Raw genomic sequence first — 17,532 nt, forward strand, 5'->3', positions numbered from 1 at the left:
TCTTGAACTCATGAGCTCTGGTGATCCATCCATCTGCCTCAGCCTCCCAAAGTGCTGGGATTACAATGTGACCCACCACTTCCAGCTGAGACTTTAGTTTTCTTAGTGAACCAATTGAAGATCATACCTTCTGTCTCTTTCAGGTTTAGAGATATAAGAACCATTGCTCTGGCTTCGGAACATAGAGTGAAAATATCCCTAGCTTCCAGGCTATCCTGAGTAAACTGAGAGATTCCTTTAGTGTCAAGTTCTTCTCACCTTTTACTTTTGTCAGAGAAATAAAATGCTGAGGACTAGGTAAATGCACAGGACATGACCAAGGTCATACTGATAACTGAAGCAAGGTGGCTTTTCCGTGGTTGTCAGGTTTCCCCAAGGCCCCACAAGTAAATAAGTGTTTCTTAACGTTATTTTCTTATTTTATGAGTGTTATCTACACTCAGACCCTTTCTCATACCGGTTTTTCTTATTTAAGTTGATAGTGATGTACTACTTGTTCCTTCACGTATGTTTTTGTGGCTGTTTCTGTCATAGACTTCTCCCTGTGTTTATTTCATGGATCTCAGTTTCTAGGTGTTTCACAAATGACATGAATTAGGAACCTGATCTATGTTAGAGAGACCTCTTTTGTTTTCATTTTATTAGCCATGGTGATGGCACTCCAGAGAGCGCTGTCTCACAGAAAGTATTAATACTATCAAAATTTTAAGCTTACTAGCCTGTACAAGGTACCCTTTTGGGGCAATGAAGATCTTCTGGATTAGATAGTAGTTATGGCTGCACAACATTGTGAATGTACTAAATGTCACTGAATTACACAGTTTAAAATGGTAAATTTTATGTGTTTTACACATAAAAATTTTTTTAAAGCTCAAAGAAAGTAGTACCCAGATACTGATAACATTAAATTACTTCAGTTTTCATACTTCATAAGCACTAGAACCATTTTCCATAAAATATATTGTATAGCACCAGGCATGGTGGCTCATATAATCCCAGCTATTCTTTTTTTTTTTTTTTTTTTTTGAGATGGAGTTTCTCTTGTTACCCAAGCTGGAGTGCAATGGCACAATCTCGGCTCACCGCAACCTCCACCTCCTGGGTTCAGGCAATTCTCCTGCCTCAACCTCCTGAGTAGCTGGGATTACAGGCACGCGCCACCATGCCCAGCTAATTTTTTGTATTTTTAGTAGAGACGGGGTTTCACCATGTTGACCAGGATGGTCTCGATCCCTTGACCTTGTGATCCACCCGCCTCGGCCTCCCAAAGTGCTGGGATCACAGGCGTGAGCCACCGCGCCTGGCAATCCCAGCTATTCTTGACGCTGAAGTGAGAGAACTGCTGGAACCCTAGAGTTCAAGGCTACAGTAGTGAGTTGTGATTGCACCACTGCATTCCATCCAGCCTGGGCGACAGGCGATAATACCCCACCAGGGTTTTTAAATTATATTTCAAAATCACAATAAGCATATATGACAAGTCACCCTCCACCCCTGAGTCCTTCCCAGCAAACCACTGATATGTTTCTTTGGGGAAAAACACATATTTTGAAATGCAGCATTTCAGATCATAGTTGTGTTGGTTTGTTTATTTATTTATTTATTTGAGACAGAGTCTTACTCCATAGCCGAAGCTGGAGTGTAGTGGTACAGTTTCGGCTCACTGCAGCGTTCGCCACTGGGGATCAAGCGATTCTCTTGCCTCAGCCTCCCAAGTAGCTGGGACTAGAGGCACGCGCTACCACACCAGTTAATTTTTTTGTATTTTTAGTAGAGACAGGGTTTCACCATGTTCCCTGGGTGATCTTGAACTTCTGAGCTCAGGCAGTCAATCCACCCACCTCCCAAAGTGCTGAGATTACAGGCATGAGCCACCACGCCCAGCCTGTTGGTTGTGTTTTTTTTTTTTTTTTTTTTTTTAACTACTTTATTTTTTCTTCTTAGTTCAGTTCATAAGCTAAGACACTTTAATGGAAACTTCCTTAAATCACATGTAAGGATTCAGAACTGCCAAAAACAAAAGCTATATTCCCTGACACAGGTACAGGGCAGTGCCAGAAACCTGTGCATGATGGGGACTATTGAATTAGATATGGACATACACACACGCATATAAATATCTGTGTGCACAGGCCAGGCACAGTGGATCATTTGAGGTCAGGAGGTCAAGACCAGCCTGGCCAACATGATGAAACCCCATCTCTACTAAAAGTACTAAAAGTACAAAAATTAGCTGGGCATGGTGGTGTGCACCTGTAGTCCCAGCTACCTGGGAGACTGAGGCAGGAGAATCACTTGAACCCAGGAGGCAGAAGTTGCACTGAGCCGAGATCGCACCACTGCACTCCAGCTTGGGCAACAGAGCAAGACTCTGTCTCAAAAAAAAAAAAAAAAAAAAATCTGTGTGCACTTAACGTTTATACATTTATATTTTAGGGAGCACTATATCTTAAAAACACATACATGTTTATAGGGGGAAAATTAGGACATAATAGGATAATAGGTAAATAAAAAGAAGAAAGTGAAGATCACTTTTATTTTTATTCTATTTTATTTTATTTTTTTTTGAGACGGAGTTTCACTCTTGTTACCCAGGCTGGAGTGCAATGGTGCGATCTCGGCTCACCGCAACCTCCGCCTCCTGGGTTCAAGCAATTCTCCTGCCTCAGCCTCCTGAGTAGCTGGGATTACAGGCACACACCACCATGCCCAGCTAATTTTTTGTATCTTTAGTAGAGACGGGGTTTCACCATGTTGACCAGGATGGTCTCGATCTCTTGACCTCATGATCCACCCGCCTCAGCCTCCCAAAGTGCTGGGATTACAGGCTTGAGCCACCGCGCCCGGCGTGAAGATCACTTTTAATCTCACCACTTTGAAATGCCGTTAATTTGATGGAGGGGTGTGTTTTAAAACTAAATATTTACTGTACTACGTTATAATCTGATTTTTAGCCCTTATATGAGAGTTTTTTTAATACTAAATGAAATATATGTTTGAGTCTAAGTAGTTAATGAGAAATCTGATCAAAAATAAAACTGATCAGGCCGGGCGCAGTGGCTCAAGCCTGGAATCCCAGCACTTTGGGAGGCCGAGGCGGCTGGATCACGAGGTCAAGAGATCGAGACCATCCTGGTCAACATGGTGAAACCCCGTCTCTACTAAAAATACAAAAAAAAAACTAGCTGGGCGTGGTGGCGCGTGCCTGTAATCCCAGCTACTCAGGAGGCTGAGGCAGGAGAATTGCCTGAGCCCAGGAGGCGGAGGTTGCGGTGAGCCGAGATCGCGCCGTTGCACTCCAGCCTGGGTAACAAGAGCGAAACTCCGTCTCAAAAAAAAATAAAAATAAAAATAAATAAAAATAAAACTGATCATAGACAGCTTCTGACCCTATGCTTTTTATGTCTCTTCTGCAGATTCTCAGAGAGAATTCAGCAGCAGGCCAGGTACAGGATATGTACCTGTGGAGTTTTGGAAAAAAACAGGTATGTGTCTCACTGCTCGTAGCTCATGTGTACTCACTAATTTGTGGGAGCAGAGAACAGATAACTGGGCGGATGGTTGGTAACTGAGTCTTTTGGTTGTGTAATAACCTGCTCCTCAGAGCTCTGGGCTCCTGCCTGTCCCATCCTGGCTTGTCCTGCATGTCTCCCCAACTTCCTGTCTTTTTACTTTGCAAGTCAGGAGTTTGGAATAGCTCCCTCCAGTCCCTTTCACACTCTTCCACTGGGTCGTGCTGAGGTAGTAAGTACGTGTCGGCATGCCCTGTTTCTGGGCCAGTGGCAGTGTTCATTTTGCCTGATCTCTTCACTGGCATCTACAATACACTGTGTTCACACTGCTGCCACATTTGTGCCCAAATTCTGCTCTGGGTACAGCTCTGTAATTCCCCTGTGCTTTCTTTCACCTTCACTGTGCCACCATAGGCACAGCTATTCTTGGTAGGCCTCCTTTTTACAAGAATAAGAAGGGTGGGGACAGCCTATTCTATACGTTCAGGGATGAACGTCACATCTCTAATGTCAACCTTATCAAAATACTAGGATTCTTTTCTTTCTTGCCTCCCCATCCTACTTTCATTTTTTAAGTCCAATACAATTTTTGTTTTTTTTACTAAGATAAAATTTACTTTCTATAAAAATGCAATACCTACATTCATAAAGACTTTTAATAGCATCAAGACAGTAGTAAATAAAGATATAAACAGACATATTATACTATGAGAAATACAAATAAACATTGCAAAATATTTTTTCTTACTAGTAGTCAAGATAATGTAAGATAAAGCATTTCTGATAAATTAGCCCTCAGTTATTGACAATTTTAGAAGACCTTGTTGATGACACTCAATAATTGGTCAGAGGCTTATATAAGAAATTAATGGAGTACCCGCAAATTCTTGGAATCTTTCCTCACTTTCATGCCTTTGAGTGTTCCCTTTCAAAAATGGAGCATATTTAAACACAAAGTATTAAAGAAACAACAGTGTGGGTGGAGTGTGGTGGCTCACACCTGTAATCCCAGCACTGTGAGAGGCCAAGGTTGGCAGACCTAGCTACTTGGGGGGCTGAGGCAGAAAGATGACTTGAGCACAGGAAGACAAGGCTGCAGTGAGCCCCATTATTTGTTGCTGTGTTGCTGCACAACAAAGTATTATTTCACCATTAAAGACAATTTGGAAAACTGCATGTAACTTGTAAAAATCCTTGCAGTTGAAAATGGGAAAATGTATATTATGTTAACAAGAAGTGGAATAAAATTTTGGGAAATGAAGATCATCATAAGATGGAGAGAACAATTACTATACACAAAATCTCTCTCTTTTTGAGATGTAGTTCTGCTTCACCACACAGGCGGGAGTACAGTTAGAATATCCCAGGTTCAAGTGACTGTCCTGCCTTAGCCTCCCAAGTAGCTGGGATTATAGGCACCCACCACCATGCCCAGCTGATTTTTGTATTTTTAGTAGAGATGGGGTTTCACTATGTCAGGCTGATTTCGAACTCCTAACCTCAGATGATCCACCTGCCCTGGCCTCCCAAAGTGCAAGGATTACAGGCATGAGCCATCATGCCCGGCCACAAGATCTCTTTAAAACTAGTGACTTTATTCATGTTGGAAAAGCACTTGGGCGGGGAGGGGGGTAGAACTAGTGACTTTGATTACTTGGGAGATACTTTTGGTTAACTATGGTTAAGAGCCCAACTTTGGTGCTGGCAAGCTAAATTTGAGTCCTTGCTCTGCTTCAGTGCCATCTATGACCTTAGATGACCTCCAGCATGATAGCTAGCCAAACTGAGATGATTACTAATTCATGCTTAAGCTGAAGAGTTAAAATGTACCTGAGAGCACTGTTAACGCTGGCTCAATAAGAGGGATCTAATAAGACACCTAAGGAAGTTTCTTGGCCTCTGGGGTGAAGACTTTTTTCTTTTTTTTTTTTTTTTGAGACGGAGTTTCGCTCTTGTTACCCAGGCTGGAGTGCAATGGCGTGATCTTGGCTCACCACAACCTCCGTCTCCTGGGTTCAAGCAATTCTCCTGCCTCAGCCTCCCGAGTAGCTGGGACTACAGGCGTGTGCCAACATGCCCAGCTAATTTTATTTTATTTTTAGTAGAGACGGGGTTTCACCATATTGACCAGGATGGTCTTGCTCTCTTGACCTCGTGATCCACCCGTCTCGGCCTCCCGAAGTGCTGGGATTATAGGCGTGAACCACCGCCCCTGGCCAACTTTCTTTTCTTAAGGCCGGAGCCATCAGATGGAAAGTTGTTTCATGGCAGCCTAGAATTCTGTGTTTGAACCTCCCTTGAGCCTGTGCCATGTGCAAGAGGTAAACCGTGAAGGAGTTTCCTTAGGCTTCTGTATTGTCTGGTCTTGTGGACTCATGTCGGGAGCTATTATATTAGGACTAAACGTTCACATTCTCATTGGGCTGAGGCTCAAACACATGAACATGTTATTTGCGGTGTCTACACTAGGGAAATAGCAGGGCATTGGTGATGGAAGGAAGTGATCAGGAACCAGGTAGGATGACGGTAAGTGGACAGGACTTCGAAGCCCAGGGCTCCTGGCAGTGTGCTCAAATCTATGTTTTAGCCCATGTTTCTCCACCTAGTCTTTTCCTTTTTATTTTTTGGCAGGGATTAAGGGGAGAGGAGTGGTGGCTGGGGGCCTCTTAGCCTTATTTATTTAATTTCCTCCCAGCCATTTTCACCTAGATGCCCTGGAGGCACCTCCACCTTTTCACTTGCCCCCACACTAGCTTTGTGTGGACTGTCCAGTTCATTTGCCTAGCACTTCCATTCTTCCCTTTCACCTCCGCATCCAGGCCCTTCGGTGCTCCCAACCTTTTTCTGCCTCATCCCTTCCTCAGTGCCACTGACTCCTGCCTAAATGCAGCCTCTTCTATCAGCTTAATCATTGCACCAGCCTCCCAGTTGCTATCTCTGTCTTTAATCTTCCCTTGCATAGAATCCTTTGTGAAGTTTCTTTTAGAAAATAAGGTCAAGCTGGGCAGGGTGCCTAACTCCTATAACACTTTAACACCAACACTTTGGGATGCTCAACTAAGAGGATCAGTTGAGCCCAGGAGTTCTAGACCAGCCTGAGCAGCATAGTGAGACCTCATCGCTACAAAAAAATTTAAAAATTAGCAGAGTATGGTGGGACATGCCTGTAACCCTAGCTACTCAGAAGGCTGAGGTGGGAGGATCATGATTCAGAGGTCAAGGCTGTAGTTTGCTGTGATCACGGCAGTGCACTCCAGCCTGGGCAACAGAGCAAGGCCCTGTTTTCAAAAAAAAAAAAGAAAAACGAAGGTCAAATTAGTCTGGCACGCAAGACTTTGCAAACTCATTTCCATCCACCATCTCAACCAAAACACATTGTCTTGATTCTCCCTTGCCCACTGAAGAGCTGATCACTTTTCTCCTTGGAACTCTATTCTCTTACAGTGACATAACATGTCATGAGAGTGTGGCCTGTGTCTAGTGACCCATGTCCACAATCCTAGCTCAGTGGCCACCTCCATCTACGTACCCAGCCAGCACCTACATGGATGGATGCATGACTGTGAATACCATGTATTCCTCCCTGTGTAGTTTTAGAAAAGATCATTTTGTGTCAGCTCTGTCCTTTCTTAGAAATGCTGTGGGGTGGGAGGGAAAAGATTTCTCGGCCAGTTGATTTTACTGTCACTTTCTTCTAGAAGAAGCTGTGAATAAGGTGAAAATTCAGGCCATGTCAGAAGTACAGAAGGCTGTCGCTGAAGCAGAGCAGAAAGCCTTTGAAGTGATTGCAACAGAGAGAGCACGAATGGAGCAAACCATAGCGGACGTCAAGCGGCAGGCCGCGGAGGATGCTTTCCTCGTCATTAACGAGCAAGAGGAGTCCACAGAGGTCAGAGCTCTGTTAGCCCTCGGGGCCGGGGCAGGCAGCTGGAGTGACCACGCCCGCTGCCCTATACGCTGAGCAGGAAGATTCAGGCAGTCTGCTCTTGAGCTCGATGATGATAATTTTTAGCCAGTGCCAGAAGAGTTTTGGTTCTCACACTAAGACTTTTACATGCCAAGATAATAAATTATTACATCGTATTTTTATGCACATACACATATATAGAGAGAGGTTCAGTGTATTGGTTAAAATTTTGGGAATTCACCCTAAAGACAGAGTTTGTGTAATTCCACAATGATGATGATGACCAGCATTGACAAAGTTAGCTTACTGTGTGCCAGACACACGGCGAAGTTGCATATTTTCTTTTTGAGTCTCACATTGGCCCTATGAGTTGGATAATGTTGAATCTCTAATTCACAGATGAGGAGACTGTGGCTCAGGGAATGTAACTGATATACTCCCTCAGTGCTGAAGTCAGGGTAGAGGAGTAAGAAAGGGCAGGGTCCTTTAGCATCTAGAATTTTTAGAAATAGGATAGCTGGTTTGTGGACTGAAGTAACAGGTTGGGTTACTTCAATCTGCCTGATTGCCCAGGACTCAGGGGCCCAGGACTTGGTGATGGTTCTGTATAGGATACTTGGATACTACAGTGAGGAGAAAAATGCACAAACTGAGACGAAAGCAACCTGTACCAAAACATTCGAGCAGCCCTTTCAAATTTAATGCCATTTTTCTGTAGCTTTCATTTTAGTCATTTTTTAGCTTTAAAACAAGAAACGAGTTTCTTTCTGTAAGTAGGTAGATCTCATCTACTGGATGGGAGACCGGCTGTCTTTGGGACATTCTCTTGAAGTTAAGAACTCACTCTTAACCCAGGGTGGAGTGCAGTGGTGCAGTCTCGGCTCACTGCAGCCTCCACCTCTGGGTTCAAGTGATTTTCCCACCTCAGCCTCCTGAGTAGCTGGGACTACAGTGTGTGCCACCTTGCCCAACTCATTTTAATATTTTTAGTAGAGACGGGTTTTTGCCATGTTGGCCAGGCTGGTCTCAAACTCCTGCCCTGAAGTGATCCACCCGCCTTGGACTCCCAAAGTGCTGGGATTATAGAAGGACTTTTTCTTTTAAACAAACTGTAGAAATATTATTTTCTTGTCATCTATATTGTCCATTTCAGTATCTTACAGTCAGGCATAGCAGTGTGCAGATGAAAATACCTAAATACCACGTGGGGATCACCGAGGATGTGGTGAAATAACTTACTATAGCGCTTCAATATAGATACTGTGGGTTGTGAGAAAACAGTCTCTTGCTTATAGAAAGTATGAATTTAAAAAAAGAGAGAAAACAGTCTATTTAACTCCCTCCCTTTTCCTTCTCTCCTCCTTTTTTTTAGAATTGTTTTTGAGGCTGGGTGCAGTGGCTGATGCCTGTAATCCCAGCACTTTGGGAAGCCAAGGTGGTAGGAACACTTGAGCTCAGGAGTTAAAGACCAGCCTGGGCTAGATGGCGAGACTCCATTTCTGCAGTTGGCCAGGCATGGTGTCACACATCTATAGTCCAGCTACTTTGGAGGCTGAGACAGGAGGATTGCTTGAGCCCAAGAGATTCAAGGCCACCATGATCGTAACACTGCACTCCAACCTGGGTGAGAGAGCAAGACTCTATCTCTTTAAAAAAAAAAAAAAAAGGCCAGGCGTGGTGGCTCACGCCTGTAATCCAAGCACTTTGGAGGCCAAGGCAGGCGGATCACCTGAGGTTGGGCATTCAAGACCAGCCTGACCAACATGGTGAAACCGTGTCTTAAAAATAAAATAAAAAAAAAAAAAAAATATATATATATATATATATATATATATATATATATATATATATATATAAAAGGTGATGACAATGGCAAGATGAAGAGGGGAAAAAAAGAGAATTGTGCCAGGCACGGTGGCTCACACCTATAATCCCAGCACTTTGAGAGGCTGAGGTGGCCGGCTCACCTGAGGTCAGGAGTTCGAGACCAGCCTAGTCCCACATCTCTACTAAAAGTAAAAAATTAGCCGTGTGTGGTGGCACATGCCTATATCCCAGCTACTCGGGAAGCTGAGGTAGGACAACCCAGGAGGTGGAGGTTGCAGTGAGCCAAGATCACACCATTGCACTCCATCATGGGCAGCAAGAATGAAACTGCCTCAGATAAAAAAGAGAATCGTTTTTGAGAGTGATATATCTGTTCTGTTCTGTATGTTTAACTATGTGTCTATAGCCATCCATATCAGTATCTGTATTTGTCTATATTTATCTACTTTTATCTCTGTGTTTATATCTGTCTCCAAAGGAAAAGTATAGCTTTTGGCTAAGAGCATACATCCTGGATCTGGACTGCGTAGGTTTAAATCCCAGCTCTCCATTTTCAGAATTGTGCTTTTAAAGAACTGTAACTTTAAACAAGCCTCAAAATGGCCTCCAGGTGAGGTACACACGAGCACCTATCCCTGCAAAATCACTTTTCAAAGCAGGGAAGGGACAGAGAGCCTGTCCTTTGGATGAGTTTGCATTGGACTAAAAGGGCTGATTCTCATCCATCAAGAATATTCATCCAGAATATTCTCGTTGAAATTCAGCAGGTATCCCTGGAGTTTCTTGTTCATCTTGTGAAAGGTGGTTTGGTGTGGGGGAGGAAGGAGCCCTGACTTCTGGTCCCACTTCCCTCTCACACCGGCAGTACACTCTTAAAGGGGTCAGTCTCCATCTCTGCTTAATGTGTATAGTAGCTCCCATCCTATTGGTCTGATAATTATTAGGGAACAGGCACAGTAACCCTTGCCTGTAATTTCAGCTCTTTAAGAGGCCAAGGTGGGAGGGTCATTGGAGGCCAGGAGTTCAAGACCAGCCTGGGCGACATAAGGAGACCCTGTCTCTACAAAAAAATTAAAGAATTAGCTAGGCGTGGTGGTGCACGCCTATAATCCCAGCTACTCAGGAGGCTAAGGTGGGAGTGTGAGAGGATCTCTGGTGCCCAGGAGGTCAAGTCCAGCCTGGGCAACAATAGCAAGACCCTTTCTCCAAAAGAAAGAAAAATTAAAAAAACAGCAGCAATAACTTTGGTTAAGTAAGATTATCAGTAAAAACAATGAAGATTATTTCTCTAGTGAGAGGTGCAGTATCAGGCAGGTGCCTGTAATCCCAGTACTTTGGGAGGCTGAGATGGGTAGATCACTTAGGCCCAGGAGTTCAAGACCAGCATGGCCAACATGGCAAAACCCCATCTCTAGTAAATACATATATTATATATATATATAAATACAAAAATTAGCCAGGTGTGGTGGCACATGCAGAAAGGAGCAGGATAAATGTTCGTCTTAACACGTGGTCTTAGGATAGATGGCTGTTGGGGGAGACCCTGGCACAGAATTGGGTTTGGTTTCTGACTGTTAAAATCTGAGTCAAAAGATGAGTCTATGCCTTAAGCGGAAGAGATGGCTACCTATCGTAGGCATCCTTCATTTCACTGTTCCTGTCATCCTGCAGGTAAGTAGTTTCCTTGTTTTACAAATGAAGGAAACTCAGAAAGGTGGGGTGTATTTCTCATAAACAGCAGTAGAGGGAGGACTTGACCACAGTTGTATGTAGCTCCAAAGCCAGGGTTCTCTCCATGCAGCCCCTTGCTTTACTGTGCAGCGGATGAATGCCAAGCCTGCCCCTCAATCCCAGCAACCACTAACTGGCGCCTGTGTCTTGCAGAACTGCTGGAACTGTGGCCGCAAAGCCAGCGAGACATGCAGTGGCTGCAATATCGCACGATACTGCGGCTCTTTCTGCCAGCACAAGGACTGGGAGCGGCACCACCGCCTCTGTGGTCAGAACCTGCATAGCCAGAGCCCCCATGGCCAGGGCCGGCCACTGCTTCCTGTAGGCAGGGGCTCCTCTGCCAGGTCTGCCGACTGCAGTGTGCCCAGCCCAGCCCTGGACAAGACCTCGGCAACCACCTCACGTTCCTCAACACCTGCCTCCGTGACAGCCATCGATACCAGCAGCCTCTGAGCCCCAGACTCTAGTTACCCTGATGGCCGCTCAGTACCACAGAACGTTTGGACCAAGGGACTGGCTGTAGGAACCCATGCATGTAGCTGCTGGGTCATCAGCAGGAATTGGAGGCAGGAAGAGTCCAAGCCTGAATAATAGCACCCACAGCCTCTCTGGGCACTTCCCATCTGTGGAGCCAGTGTGCCATTCTCTGCACATGGGCAGCCGGCCCAGCCCCACTGCCACCTCCATGGCTTTCCTGGTTGTTCCTCTCCCCACTGAAGCTGGCTTAGCCAGTTCCTTCTCAGTGTAGACCACCAGCTCCCCTCCCCATCTCCTTGAGTCAGCAGACTTTTGAATGTGCCCGGCTAGGCTGGAGGTGGCGGGCAGCAGGCTGGTGGAGGAAGCCTCTCGGATAGGGAGCAGCCCCCTCACCCTGAACAGCTCCTTCGGCCCCATCTCTACCCTCAGCAAATGACACTGGTTGGCCTCATGGGGACTTGGGTAAGCAACAGGTGGCACTCAGGACTCCCTTCTCAACCCTGCTATTCAGACTTGTTCAGATCTCAGAGTCCACAGGAAAGAAGTCACTGTTGCAATAAAAGCACCCATAGTAGCAAAAACATAAACAAATAAAACTTCCCGCACATCACAGATGATTTTGGACAAGATTTTCCAACCTTACTGGCTGCTTTAGTTTGGGACCTGTTCTTTTCTCTTGATTTTGCTTGTGCAGAAAATAGTTTCCAGCGCATGGATTGGTCTGAAAGAGAGTGAGACTCAGTTGTGGATAGTCTGTTCTCTCTGAGCATGTTGGCCAAATTAGTATCGTCAAATTACTGAGTGGATCATCTCTTGGAAATACAGACCTTCTCCCACCACTTGGCTGTTTGCACAGTCGTCTTGTTCTGTGTCCTTTTATCTCAGACCACACACATCTGGACTGCTGTGGGCATCTTCTGCCCGTAGGCTCTATTTGGCATCCGCTGAGCCACAGTTGTCCTGCTGGACGTGCCATGGCAGGTTGTTAGGACTCACCCCTGCTGTCAAGGCCTGGTCTCATCTGAGCAGCCCTTCTGGACCTGAAAGAATTCTTCAAACCTCATCATTTCAGGTCATTGCACCTACTAAGTGGATTTATTGTCAGGCACACAATTTCTGTTTCCTTCTCTTGTATTATCTGCCAGCTCATCAGAAAGGTTTCATGAAATAGGAGAACCATTTGGGAAAAGCTGACCAATTTTTCAAACGGGACATCACCTATACCCTTTTCAGAATGTTAGGAACTGCCTCCCACATTTCTTCTGCTTTTTTTGTTTTTTGTTTTTTTTTTCCGACCATGTCCTGCTCTGTCACAGTGCAGTGGCACGACCTTGGCTCACCGCAACCTCCACCTCCCAGGTCCAAGCCATTCTCCTGCCCCAGCCTCCCGAGTAGCTGGGATTACAGGTGCCCGCCACCACGCCCAGCTAATTTTTGTATTTTTAGTAGAGATAGAGTTTCATCATGTTGGCCAGGCTGGTCTCCTGGCCTGTCTTTTGGGGTTTTGATGGGAGTCCTCAGGACCCCGACACCTTCGAGCCTCCAGTATCCTCTCACACCCAAGAATCAGTTGGATTAAGTTTGGCCCTTTTCCAGCTGGCCTTTGAAACATAGGTTGAATCTCCACCTTCTGTGCACTGACCAGAGTCTAAAATAAAAGCTGTCAGTAATAGAGGAAAAGGGATCCACACAGCCTTGTTGCATGCAGCTACATCTTACTTTAAGAATGTCAAGTCCCTAATTTACTGTAACCAAGCATTTTCAGTCTTACAAAGAAACCTAGTACATGACACCTTTAAAATGCCTAGATGCCCATTTCCTAAAGTGAGGTATGACCAGGGAAAGAACAGCAGAGGACCGTGTTACTTTGCTGTGGAACACATAGGACCCACAGTTTTCCAGTCCTAATACATTGGTATTTTCCCATCCCCACCTGCCTCATTAAGCCTCAGCCCTTGGTGGAGAACCCTGACGAGGGGATGGCGTCAGTAAGACTTGGCTGTCTGACAAGGAGGTCACGGGGCCTCCACACCAGCTGACTGGTTTTTCATGGATTCATTGGATGAACACCTTAAGCAGGATTTAAAAATCTCCAGTGGCCATAAACCTGCCCAGGGTAGCTCATGCTTTTACTGGTTGGAATAAGAAGCCAAAAGCCAACAAAATAATATTTAGCAACCCCTGTGCCCATTTCTACAGCTAAGGCTTAGATTTGGTGTGTTCCTGTGACAGTTTGGTTTTCTAAGTCTTCGTAATGCTTTTCCACCTTGCTCCTGTGCTACCCAGGGGCTGATCTGTGAACCTGGGCAGTATTCCACACTGAAGCTCCATCGATTAACCTTTGGCTGTGTTAATTCTGGTCAGTTTCACACAGAAGTCATGAGGGCCTCTGTCCAGGACTCCCTATTCACATTTCAGGAATCCCGTTCTGAAATTCTTCACTCTGGTCAGGAGGAGGAGCACCAGTGGAGCAGTGCAGGCAGCGGGAGGTGCAGGAGCGAGTCCAGGTTCCTTGCGTGGTTTCCAGCCTCTGCTGGCAGCACCTCAGCTACCAGGTTGGGAGTGGAAGTTCAGGCTACTTAGAGAACTGACCTCCATGGTTAATATTTGCAGTGACAAAAGGCAGAGAAGGGCTGGACCAAAAAGCAAATGCAACATGTGAATGGCCATCAGCCAGACATGTCTAGGATGACAGCAGTGCTCAGCGCCTCCCGCCAGTGGTACTGATGTGTTTTGGGACATCATGGTCTCCTGCCAAGTGAGGAATGACTGCAGGAACCAGAGAAGAACAAAGATGCCAACTCCCAAGTTTTTTGAGGGCCGGGTTTCACATCTTTGATTTTTTTTTTTTTTTTTTTTTTTTTTTTTTTTTTGGTCCCCACTTACCTGCATCATGCCTGACTATCCAGTGGTAAAGGTGACTCAAGAAGTTAAGCCCAGGCCTAGGCAGTCCACCTCAGGAGGTGGGGGCATTCCATGTTGGGCCCTGCAGCTCCGGGGCTGGTGCTCTAGCAGATCTGCTCAGGCCCAGTTGGGTGACCATGTGGTCACAGATGGGTGGATTATTTTTAGGGCGGTGCTGGGTTAGCCTGTCAGTGGGTCTGAGTCTGGAAACAGGACACATCTTCCCACCCCAAGTCCACACCTGGCCTCAGCTGCTGCCCACTCTCTGCAGCATGAACTTCCTTTACCCATTTGGACCAGAAGGTCATCAGGAGTTCTTACTGGTGTCAACTTGACAGCTCCAGCTTCCAAACAGAAAATCCACTCTGCTTTGTACAGCCCTGTCCCAGAGTTAGCCTCAGCCTCATCAGCTGCTTGCAAAGAGTATAGACATTCTGGATAGTTCTAGAGGATATCTCAGCAAGTGCATTTGAAGGTTCAACACAGCTGGAATCGTATGACATTGAGCTTTTCAGAATGACCAGATGGCCATCTGTCCTGGAAATTGTGGAAAGGATTATGAATTGAATAAATCACTGAAAACAGAACACTGCATGGAGGCTTTCTTCCGAACTGAACTAGAAACAAGTTTCCAGGCTCCCAGGTCAGAAGACCAAACCAACCTCCTTAGATTTTTTTTTTTTTTTTTTTTTTTAAGCTGTTTGCAGAGAACTGGGTGGTAGCAAGTCTGAACCAAATGGAAGAAGAGCCAGCGGAGCGTGAACTGTTGAGCACAGGCCAGATGGCCAGCTGTTGAAAGCAGCCCTGCCCAGATTCTGGCAGGGGCTGCGCCAGTAGCTTCACAGGGCCCTTCCGACTCTGGAGTGTCTGTAGTTTTTGTAAACCAAAACATTGACTACCTGCCTCTTTGCCCTCGGGCATTGACATGCTCATTTCCAAAGATGATGGTGCAGGTGACCTTTTCCATCGTGAGCCAGGAGTGGGTTAGGAGGCCTGAGGGGTGGGTCTTAGTCCCCCTCCTCCCCCTCCATAGCCCGTGACGTGGAATTTCCCTCACAGACCCCATCTGGTCGGGCCTACGGCTGCCCAGTGTACACTCAGTGATGCTTATACCAAATGGGGCATGGGCGCTGGTGTCTGTCAGGGACAGCCTGTCCCTACCTTGGAGTCGGCAGAGAAGCAGCAGTAAGTATTAGGCAAATGATTGAAAGGGCTGCTGGGCTGAAGGGCCTTCAGTACCCTTACGTGGCTTTCCAGGAAGTTCCTGACGAGGCTACAAAGGCTCCACTCATAAAAAAGTCAATGTAAATAAATGGAAAACGAAGCCTCCATATGTGGTTTTTAAAGGGGGATGATGAACGTGAAACCACCCACAGAATGCGTTAGAGTCTGGTTTTTCTGTGCTTTGTCATTTTACTCTGATAGGAACTTTCGTTACTTAACTCTGTGCATAACTTATTTAATGTACTGTATAAACGAACCAAAACTGTTAAATATGTATTTAGTTTGTTCTACTTAAGGTAGTCAATAAAAAGGCTATATTCCTTTTCTGCCTCAAGCTGGAATGGAACTGGGAGGAAAGGTGGTCCCTACACTAGGATATGACCCCTTGCCCTAATTCCCAAATTCTTGAGGAAGCTGGAGAGAGCGGCCCCAACTGGTTCTAGTCGTGGCCTGAAGAGCACCCAAGGAAATGAAGCAGGAGGTCCCTGTACCCCACGGGCCTGGAGCTGTTCTCTCTGGGAAGCCAGCTGCAGCAGCTGGTCACTGCCCTGTGGGGACGAGGCCCAACGGCTGTTGGAACCCACCAGTGGGCCTGTGGTCAGGGTCAACAGCTTCCAGACACTCCTCGTTACTCCTTCTCAAGTGATTTTTTTTTTTTTTTTTTTTTTTTGGTGGAAGGGAGGGTGTCTACTGCCCAGGCTGGAGTGCAGTGGCATGACTTTTTAACTCTTCACCTCCTTTTGGGCAATTGGATCGCGCTCGAGTTTTCTGGTATGACATACATCTATGCACACTCTTCCTTTGCATGATTTATTTCCTTAGGATAATTTCCCAAAGTGGAATTTTTGATACTGAACATTTCTTGGATCCTTGAAGTGTTCAAACTACTCTCCCTAAAAGCCCGCAGTTACTTCCAGCAGCCCTTGGGTGGTACTTTCCATGGCCCTAAGGCTGGTACAGACACACCTGTGTGTGGAATCTCAGGCTGCCAGGCCAGTTTACCACTGGTGAGCTGAGGCCTCACTTCTGTCACTTGAATACCCATCTGTGCTCTGCCTGAGGCCCACCTCTCCTGAGCAGCCTTGCCCAGGAGGCTGATTGGCAGCACCAGCTTCGCAGTCCTCTCGAATGCAAAGGGAGAACGGCTGGCCTGGGGCCTGGGGCTTGGCTCTATGATCTTTGATGCAGGTGGTGCCAACTGCAAACCTTTCTGGGCCACACTGCAATCCTCCCACCTAGAACAATGACAAGATCTCAGCCATGGGACTGTCAGCCCTGCAATAAGTTGGTAGAAAGCTATGTGCCATAGACATGGCAGGCGGGAACTGGGCACAGTGGCTCACGCTTGTAATCTCAGCACTTTGGGAGGCCGAGGCAGGCAGATCAGGTCAGAAGATCAAGACCAGCCTGGCTAAAACGGTGAAACCTCGTCTCTACTAAAAATACAAAAAATTAGCCAGGGGTGGTGGCACACACCTGTAGTTCCAGCTACTTGGGAGGCTGAGGCAGGTGAATCTCTTGAACCCAGGAGGCGGTGGTTGCAGTGAGCTAAGATCACAACACTGCACTCCAGCCTGGGCGACAGAGTGAGACTGTCTCAAAAAAAAAAAAAAAAAAAAAAAAAAAAAGGGGGGGGGGCAGACTGAAAATCTTTATATGGCTGCAAAACACCCAGATGCTAAATTATAATGAATGTCCTTTATTTTTTTTTGATATGGAGTCTCACTCTGTCACCCAGGCTGGAGTGCAATGATGTGATGATCTCCACTCACTGCAGCCTCCGCCTCCCAGGTTCAGATGATTCTCCTGCCTCGGCCTCCCAAGTAGCTGGGATTACAGGTGCGTGTCACCACACCTGGCTTTTTTTGTATTTTTAGTAGAGATGGGGGTTTCACCATGCTGGTCAGGCTGGTCTCGAACTCCTGACCTTGTGATCCACCCACCTTGGCC

The 17,532-nt window shown here is 46.1% G+C and overlaps 1 protein-coding gene across 3 annotated transcripts in view; it reads left to right on the forward strand.

The window, feature by feature from the left end:
- The window catches only part of CBFA2T2 (CBFA2/RUNX1 partner transcriptional co-repressor 2), a 152,622-nt gene extending 136,718 nt beyond the window's left edge, over window positions 1–15,904 (forward strand). For 2 of the 3 annotated variants that reach the window (XM_039479227.2, XM_074406411.1), the window contains exons 9-11: window positions 3,417–3,485; window positions 7,211–7,401; window positions 11,131–15,904. In XM_039479227.2, coding sequence (XP_039335161.1) covers window positions 3,417–3,485; window positions 7,211–7,401; window positions 11,131–11,430 — 560 coding nt within the window. In that variant the 3' untranslated portion in view covers window positions 11,431–15,904. The remainder of the gene's footprint in view (window positions 1–3,416; window positions 3,486–7,210; window positions 7,402–11,130) is intronic. The other variant, XM_039479228.2, reaches the window with a different exon arrangement.
- The last annotated feature ends 1,628 nt before the right edge of the window (window positions 15,905–17,532 follow it).

Source organism: Saimiri boliviensis, chromosome 9 (genome assembly GCF_048565385.1).
Source record: "Saimiri boliviensis isolate mSaiBol1 chromosome 9, mSaiBol1.pri, whole genome shotgun sequence".
NCBI classification, from domain to species: domain Eukaryota; kingdom Metazoa; phylum Chordata; class Mammalia; order Primates; family Cebidae; genus Saimiri; species Saimiri boliviensis.